This window comes from Lucilia cuprina, chromosome 4 (genome assembly GCF_022045245.1).
Source record: "Lucilia cuprina isolate Lc7/37 chromosome 4, ASM2204524v1, whole genome shotgun sequence".
Lineage (NCBI taxonomy): Eukaryota > Metazoa > Arthropoda > Insecta > Diptera > Calliphoridae > Lucilia > Lucilia cuprina.
This window is the reverse complement of record NC_060952.1, coordinates 67,083,279-67,092,188: the sequence shown is the minus strand read 5'-3', so window position 1 is coordinate 67,092,188 and position 8,910 is coordinate 67,083,279. Positions and strand designations below refer to the sequence as shown.

The 8,910-nt window shown below is 33.7% G+C and overlaps 1 protein-coding gene across 1 annotated transcript in view; it reads left to right on the top strand.

Annotated features, from left to right (window-relative positions):
* LOC124419598 (calcium-binding protein P-like) overlaps positions 1–1,242 on the top strand; it is a 2,907-nt gene extending 1,665 nt beyond the window's left edge. The window contains exons 2-3 of the mRNA XM_046949737.1: positions 1–18; positions 132–1,242. Of these exons, the coding sequence (XP_046805693.1) occupies positions 13–18; positions 132–626 (501 nt within the window). The 5' untranslated portion in view covers positions 1–12 and the 3' untranslated portion in view covers positions 627–1,242. The remainder of the gene's footprint in view (positions 19–131) is intronic.
* Positions 1,243–8,910: the final 7,668 nt, after the last annotated feature.

Genomic DNA, 8,910 nt, shown 5'->3' with positions numbered 1-8,910 from the left:
AATCATTTGAAGATGGCGGTAAGTACTTTATTGCTCTTAATTTGAACGAAGATTTCTTAGAAATCTTATTTCAAATTTAGAGTTTGGAATTTAGTTTTTATATATTTCTTTTTTTTTAATTATTTCTTCAGTGCATCAACAAGTGCCCATATTGTAACATGGCCATTAAAGTCAATTTTAAGAAGTCCAATATTCGGCCGATACATCCGGGCTATCTGGCTACTCCGGCCCAGCAACCGGGTCATTATACAGGATACTCAGGCCCACCGGCCCAGCAACAGGTCTACCCAGCCCAGCAACAGGTCTACCCAGCCCAGCAACAGGTCTACCCAGCCCAGCAACAAGGCTACCTGGCCCAGCAACAGGGCTACCCGGCACAGCAACAGGGCTACCAGGCTCAGCAACATGGCTACCCAGCCCAACAACCCGGCTATCCAGCCCAACAGCCCGGTTATCCGGCCAAGCAACCCGGCTATCCGGCCCAGCAACCCGGCTATCCGGCCCAGCAACCCGGCTACTCAGCAGCCCAGCCGGCAGCCCCACCACCAGCAACTGTAACAGCACCTGTAACAGCCCTAGCAACACCCCCAGCAAACCCATCGACATCAAAACCCAACGAAAGCTAAATACACATGTTTTGTTTTTGTTTTTTTTTTCTTTATATATATGTTTGAGTTGTTTTTATGTTGTTTTTTTTTAGATATAAGTTTGAATTGTTTTTTTTTTGTGTTGTATTTTTATGAAGTTTTTTAAATATAATTTGTGTTTTTTTTTTCAATATATTTTTGATCGTTATTTTTGAGGGTTCTAGCCATAGAGTATATAGAGCGGAAACTCTGCTGTCAAGGACCTAAGTCTGTTGTCAAAAACCTAAGTCGTCTGAATGTAGTAGTAGAACAACTTATGGTAGTATTAGTATATTCCCCATATTTGAAATAACCCAGTAAACACAAAATCAAACGTTTGAAAAATGTTATTAATTTTATTTAATATTAAATATTAACGGTTCCTTAAAAAAAGAGAAATTGATTCAATATTTACATTCGATTTAGAGTTTTAAAATTTAAAAATAGTTTGATTTACAATCTTTCTCGACTTTACATGAACCCCCTGTGTTTGCTGGGTAACGACATTTCAATTTATTATTCTGAAATTTTCACCACAATTTTTTATTATTTATTTTTATAATTATACCCTTCACCTTCGTGAGAAGGGTATATATAAGTTTGTCATTCCGTTTGTAATTTCTATAATATAATTTTCCGACCCTATAAAGTACATATATTCTGGATCCTTATAGATAGCGAAGTCGATTAAGCCATGTCCGTCTGTCTGTTGAAATCAGTTTTTAGAGGACCCCAGATATCGGCGAGATCCGAATCTTCAATAATTCTATTAGACATGCTTTCGAGAAGATCGCTATTTAAAATCAGCAAAATCCGTCGACAACCTCTGAAAATTTTATAAAAAAATTGTTATAAAAGCAACAACGACACTATATATAGAAAAAGATGTACACGTGTTTGTGTGTAGATGTATTTGGTTTTATTCAGCTGTGTATTTTTTGTATGTTTGGATTCCAAAATACACAGCAAAAAAATATGATTTGCATTTTTTGTTAAAATAATAATTTTCCCTTTTGTTTTGCAAATATATTTTTTAATGAATATAAATATATTTTGTAATGAATATGAATATAAATGAAATTTATAAATATAAAATGTTAAAATATGAAAAATTAAAAAAGTAGTTTTTCACTTTTAGACGTTTTCTTTTACATATTACCCCACAGAAAATTTTCAGAGTACTCGGAATTGTAATCAATGTTGTGTGCTTTACTTTGTGTTACTTATAATTTGATTTACTTGTATATAAAATCTGGATATGAATTTGTATGGGAAAACTAAATAAATTTTAGTAGTTTTTCAAACAAAAACTCAATAAAGCCAAAAACTATTAGCTTTTACGTAGTGTATAGGACATATTAGTTTTTTAATTAAAAAGTAGATTTTTTGTTATAACAATTCCACTAACGTTGTAGTCAAATTGTATTTCAAATATTTCTAGATTATTTTTAGACATTTTTATAAAAAAACAATTATTACATTTCAGAATTTTATATTTACATTCCAAAATTTTCAATAGTATTTTAGAAGTTTCTTTTTTTATTGCGTAAATTTCTATTTGTATTTTAGATTAACATTTTTTATATATTTACAATTTATATACATTTTAGAAATTCTAGTTAAAATTTTAAAATGCAATTAGAAAATTTTGATATAAAATTAGATATTTCTAAAGTACAATTTTAATTTAAAATTGAAATAAATTAAAAAATTATGAAAATTGGAAAATTCAATTGAAAATTTTGGAGGAACAATTGAAATTTAACATTAAAATAAATTGGAAAATATGGGTACTAGAAATTTAAATATTTTTGTTAAATTTGTAGATATACGTTTAGAAATAAAAAGTTTTGAATGGTTTTAAAAAGTTTATAAATACCGACCGTATTCCAAAACAAAAAATTAAAATACCTTTAATAAATTATTTTGTAATATATCAAAAATAATTTCGTATATTGTTGTTTGAAATTGTTTTCATTTAATTCACTTCCCATCCTTGATGAGTGCATTTAAATATATAAGAATTTGGCAGCACTGCACATTTAGTCTGCAAAGAAAAGAAAATACTCATTTTCTGCACAAAAAACTCAATTTTTGCAAATAATACTCATTTTCTGCACAAAAGAGTAATTTTCTCCCTCTCTCCCATAATCGAGTAAAAAAAGTTTGCCAGCCAGAGTTTGTTATCTTCTCGTGGCTACATAAACAGTCAATGGAAACGTTACGGAACTTTCAAACTAACTGAGCCTTAATTCGCAGCTGCAATTTTGTATGGCGAATCATGTAATTCAGTACGTAATTGGGAGCAGTGTTGCCACTTTGGTTAATATTAACCAAAATTGGTTATTTTTATTTTGCATGTAAAGTAAAAAACTCGCGATACTTATATGAAAAAAATTTGGTGGGAATAGTCTACGTACTTAGTAGATTATGCCCTCCAAATTAAATTTAAAGTATAATTGCAACTTCTATACCTATTTGAAATTTTGCATAAACAAATACTGTGCTAATTTGCCGAAATTCTAAGATAAATGATTTAATAAGAATAAATAAAGTATTTTCTGCTAATTGATCCAAGAATAGTATCACAATATCTTTAAAGTATTAATCAACTGGTATTTTTAAGTAACACAGCTAAGGAAAATGAAATTGTATTGTATACAAAAGTTGTAATAACATCTAAACTCGTACGATGAACAATAATCGCGATATATGCAAATATTTGATACTCATGACCTCTGACTTCTACTATCTCACCATGACTTTTAGTTCTTTACTTACATTTTCTAGATGATGTTGTATACTAGTTTTTATTTTACAGTCTTAAATTCTATATTTTAGTCAATTTGTCGGATAATTTGGATAGATTACGTTAACAAATATTGCTGAAGTTATGAATATAATGCTACCATCCGCTACATGGTATTATAATTTAAACCCAAATTTCGAACGAAATCTCCAAATCTGTACATAAAATGATAAGAATTTTATAATTTAAAATTGTTCTCCAAAAAGTCATATGTGGAGTATTTTTAAATTGCGCTAAAACGCGTTAAAAACTCAGTTATTTTTTAAAATAAATATTAATTGCATTTGTTAACGAATCTGCGAAGAGACATACATACATTTATTGTTGAAAACACGTTAGAGTCGAAAAGAAACAAGATAGAAAACTGAAATATTTTGCCAAAATATTTTTTTGAAACAGTTTGATTGGTATTGAAAATGCGAAATATCGGCCAACGATTTCAACTAGCCCCCATATTAAGCCCTATTCAGAAAATTACTATATTGCTTAAAAAACATCTATAGCGATAAAATTCATTATAAAAAGTTTTAATGGAAATGTATTTGTCAAAATTTATGAGGATCGGTATATAATTGAATCTATCCCTCATAAAAAGTCTCCTCTGAAAATGACTTTAAAGCTTATAATGTACTGCAATATAGCAACAAAATACAACATAATCAAGGTTTAATTGAACTAAAATATCTCTGTCAGATTTTAAGAGAATTGGTCCAATTGACCATACGTCTCATATAAGATCTCGTACAGAAAATTACATTAACGCTCATAATTGTCTCCATAATACCATAGTATTATAACAAAGTTCCACTGCAGAAAATGAATTTGTTATTTTGATGTCCAAATGTAAACATAAAACAAATAAAAATAATTTTGTTTACTTTTTTCTTAATTTGGTTATTTTTTGTTCGAATTTTGGTTAGAAAAAAATTTTGTTGTGGCAACACTGATTGGGAGTTGAATGATGAATAAAAGCGTGAATTTCGAATAATTGCATCTTGTGAACGAGGTATTATGCGTTGTTTTTATTAATCGCGTGCTTTCGTTTTACCTCAGAGTGAGGTTATGTTTTTAATTAGTGGACACCACAAAATACCCACAATATAACCTGGTGGAGACCATTAAAACTCTAAAACATATTTCTGGTGGAGACCAAATAATATTATTGATATAATTAACGCCCCTATTATGGTTTACAACTCAACTCTTTTTAGTTTAAAATTTGCTATTTGGTATTATCGATAACAACGAATTTAAAATACAAAAAAAGTAAGGGCGGGTTTCTTACTCCTCAGTTAAACTAGGCTTAACTGTTATAGCTGTTATATTAAACTCGGAACAAATTTAGGCGGACTTTAACCGATTATTGTGTTTTTCAGTTTTTTATTTAAACTCAGTTAACTTTGTTAGTATTGCCAACTTTTCACACGAGAAAATAAACAATGAACAAAACAAACAATACTTTTGTAAAATGAAAAATTTTGGAAAAATGCTAAATAAACATTTAAAACAAAAATAAATATGTTATCGCAACCGAGTCGAAACTTTTGATAGCTCACCAATAAAACCAGATACCACAATTCAAAAGTAAATTTAATTCACGTTTTATTTTATATTCAGTTGAAAATCAGTATTAATATAAAATGATAATTATATAGTAAAATTAAGTATAAAAAGGTAACGTATAGTGGTGGTGGAAGTGGTCGTGATGGAGGACGTGATGGTGGACGCTTCAAAATTTGTATTTCTGTTCGGCTTGAATTTTCGCGACTAAAAAATCTTATTTGACATTCACAGTACAATGTTAGTTAAAATATTCCACGGCGCTATCAACTACTGTTTGGCGGCAACATTCCCCCCTCCGTAAGTGGACGGGATCTCCGAAAGCTTACTCTCGAGACAACAGACGTCCAAAACTGCTAACTTACTTGCTGGTCGCTGTAGAATACCATTTGTTGTCTTAACAATCGCTCGTCTTACTTGACCATCCTTAGCAGTAACTGTTTGCAAAACGATACCTTTCAACCAACAGTTTCTTGGTAAGTTTTCATCTACAATTAGAACGACGTCTCCTTCCTTTATTGGAGTTTGCTTAGTAAACCACTTGCTGCTTCGTGTTATAATAGGAGCGTAATTTTTCACCCATCTGCGCCAAAACTGGTCTGCGAATGCTTGTGTCTGACATCATCTATGCCTCAAGTTAAAGTTTTCAGTACATATAGGTTTATAGCCGGTTGACGAACCAAGTAACAGATGATTAGGAGTAATAGCCTCGTCATCGCATGACTCCAAAGACAAAATGTCAGTGGTCGGGAATTTATAATAAATTCAACTTCAATAAGTGCGTTCTTCAAAGTTTCAGCATTGAAATTCATTCTGGGGTGTGCGTTGTGTAGAACTGTCTTAACGGAACGAACAAGCTTTTCCCAGGCACCACCCATGTGGGGAGCAGCATGTGGGTGCAAGAACCATTTTATATCATCAAAGGTTTTCTCAAATATTCCAACCCTAGCTGGCGGAAGTGATGCCATTTGGGGGATAATTGGCATGGCCGTCCCATTCTTACATATTTGACACTTATTCCGTACTTTGCGGTATAGTACTCGTAGTTTTGGAATTTAATACAGGTTCATGAAAGTATCTTACAAGTAACACGATTACATTATTATAACACGATTACATTATTATCCCAATTTTAGACAGCCTATTTCGTCTGAATAAACGTCAGACTGAGCCTCCTTGTACAATATACTTTTGGACTCACAAATCATCCCGTAGGTAACTCCATTTGGATGCACTGTTTTTCCACATTTCGATATAAGTTTCCCCAAATATAGTAGGAATGTTGCGAGTGCTCGATATAAACGTCTCCAATCAGAGAAATATTCAGTATTCAATGATACAGTATGAACCATCGTGTGCAGGTGTAGATCATGGCTTCTAACCTCCGTCAAATCTGGCGGACCTAAGTCGTTACACTGCGGCCAACCATTCTCATCACCCAACAGAAAATCCGGGCCGTTTAACCACAACGATGTATCAACCTTAGTAGTAACTTTAGTTGCAAGGTCAGCAGGATTAGATTTGGATGGAACCCATTTCCATTGTTGTACCTCTGATGCATCCTGGATCTCACTAACTCTGTGCATTACAAATTGTTGCATTTTTCTTGGGTCCATACGTAGCCTTCTGAGTACCGTCTTAGAATCAGACCACCAGTAACACGAGTTTATCGGCATGCTAATCTAATTCCCAGCACAGCTGCCTGTAGCTCCAACCTTGGTATAGATACCGGCTTCAATGATACAACCTTTGATTTGGCCATTACGATAATGGTGGAAACATTTTCATTGCATTAGATTCTCAAATAACATATTGCGGAATATCCGAGCTCTCCAGCATCGACAAAAGTATGTATTTGAATGTTTTCTGCAGATTTCAACTAATGCGAATAACAACGCGGGGCCTCTAGGGAAGTAATGAGGTGTAAGTTTTCCTTCCATTGTTGCCATTTCACAATAAGATCAGGAGGCAGTACATCGTCCCAGGCAATACCTGATCGCCAAATAGTCTGCCGCAGTATTTTCAAACCAATTGTGTAGCAGGATACGAACCCCATAGGGTCATAAATAGACATCAACACTTTCAAGACTTCTCTCTTCGTCGGAACTATCTGCTCACTTAAAATATTTCGTTGCAATCTAGGAAATTTGTACATAAATTTAAAGGCATCTTTAGTAGGGTCCCAGTAGACACCTAGAACCTTCTCAGTTGTTCCCAGCTCAATAGGGACCTACAAAACATTCTCTTGACCGTTTAACTCTTCCAAAACGGCTATAGAATTTGATGACCAATTTCGTATCCTAAAGCCAGCGGAATCGTGTATTTCGGAAACCTGTTTTGCCTGACCAATTCTGAATGCTAGAAGCGTTATGTCGCAGCATAACGCTATTTGACCAATTCTGAATGCTAGAAGGACATCAATCAATGGAGTCAATAAGTCAGGACAGCTTAGTAGGAAATCATTCAGGGAAACTCCATTCGACTTAGCTGCAGCGTCCCACACCATTCTAATTATATGCGGTTTGTTCGGATCGCTGACTACAAATATAGGTAGATACCATACGGGCACATTAATGACAGCAACATCCTCTTCATTAAGTTTTCTTGCATAGCCTTTATCCACCAAGTTTTTAATTTCCTTTTCGATTTTCGTTCTTAGGTTGACGTCTTTGCTCATCTTCTCAAGGCATATGGAACGTTTGTAGGCTGTATTATAACTTTCAGGCAAATTTACTTTCCCACTTCGCCATGGCAAACCAATTTCAAAACTACCAACTCTGTACTTACATGTTGATTCAAGAATTGAAGTAGCCTTTTCATCCTTATCGGACTGAATCGTCTTCACCGCTGACGACTCCAAAGTATACATTTGCCTAACTGCCTCGTGAATATCCTGGAGTTCATTCTCACAATGACAAATATGCACATTTACCTGATATTCTCGCATATTCTTATTGTGGCTACCTTGAATCGACCATCCCAAACGGGTTTTGGTTGCTATTGGCTGGTTCCATGGACCTTCACGAACCTTCTTAGGTACAGCCAGACTCCAGTTGTCGCTCCCTATTAAAATAGTCGAATTTGCATTGGCGTATGACTTCAATGGAATTGTTGATAGATACGGATATTCAGCCTTAATAACAGCGGCATCAATTGTTTGGGTTGGAAGTGAGAGGTTGTTCATGGTACGAACATCCCTTAAAGTGTATGTTGATTCATTTTGCCGACTCGATATTCTCAGAGAAGTTCTATATGATTCGGCTTCCATTCGTGTGGTATCACTCGTCCATCTGAGGCATAACGGTTCATTCACACCTTGAGCACCTAGAGATTTAAATGTTTCTTCATCCATTAACGTAATTAAAGATCCTTCGTCCAAAAAGGCGTATGTATCCAAGCTTTTGTCTCCAACATGAAGTCGTACGGGTATTATTCTGAAGAAGGTGACATTTTCACTCTCACAATGTGCGTTTACGTCGGAAAATTATATTATAGAAATTACAAACGGAATGACAAACTTATATTTACCCTTCTCACGAAGGGGAATGGTATAACAAGTAAGAAATTATAGTCTGACCGAGGCCGATATATAATACCCTACACCTTTGATAAAAATATAATGTGATTTAGTTGCCATAATAAAGCATTTAAGTTGAATTATACCTTGCATCAGACATATAGTAGTACATATAGGCGAAACTGAATCGGTTTTCAAACAAAAAGTTTTATTCTCTTCACACAGACGAGCTCTGAGAGAATAAAACAAACTAATGAGAACTAAACGCCCTCACAAAACTTCAAAAATAACAAAAAGACGTGTTTATAATATGATTTGAGATATCAGTTTCGCCTATATACTACTATATGGCCTCAGATACACATACTAAAGCCGTTTATTGTTGAATAAAATTATGA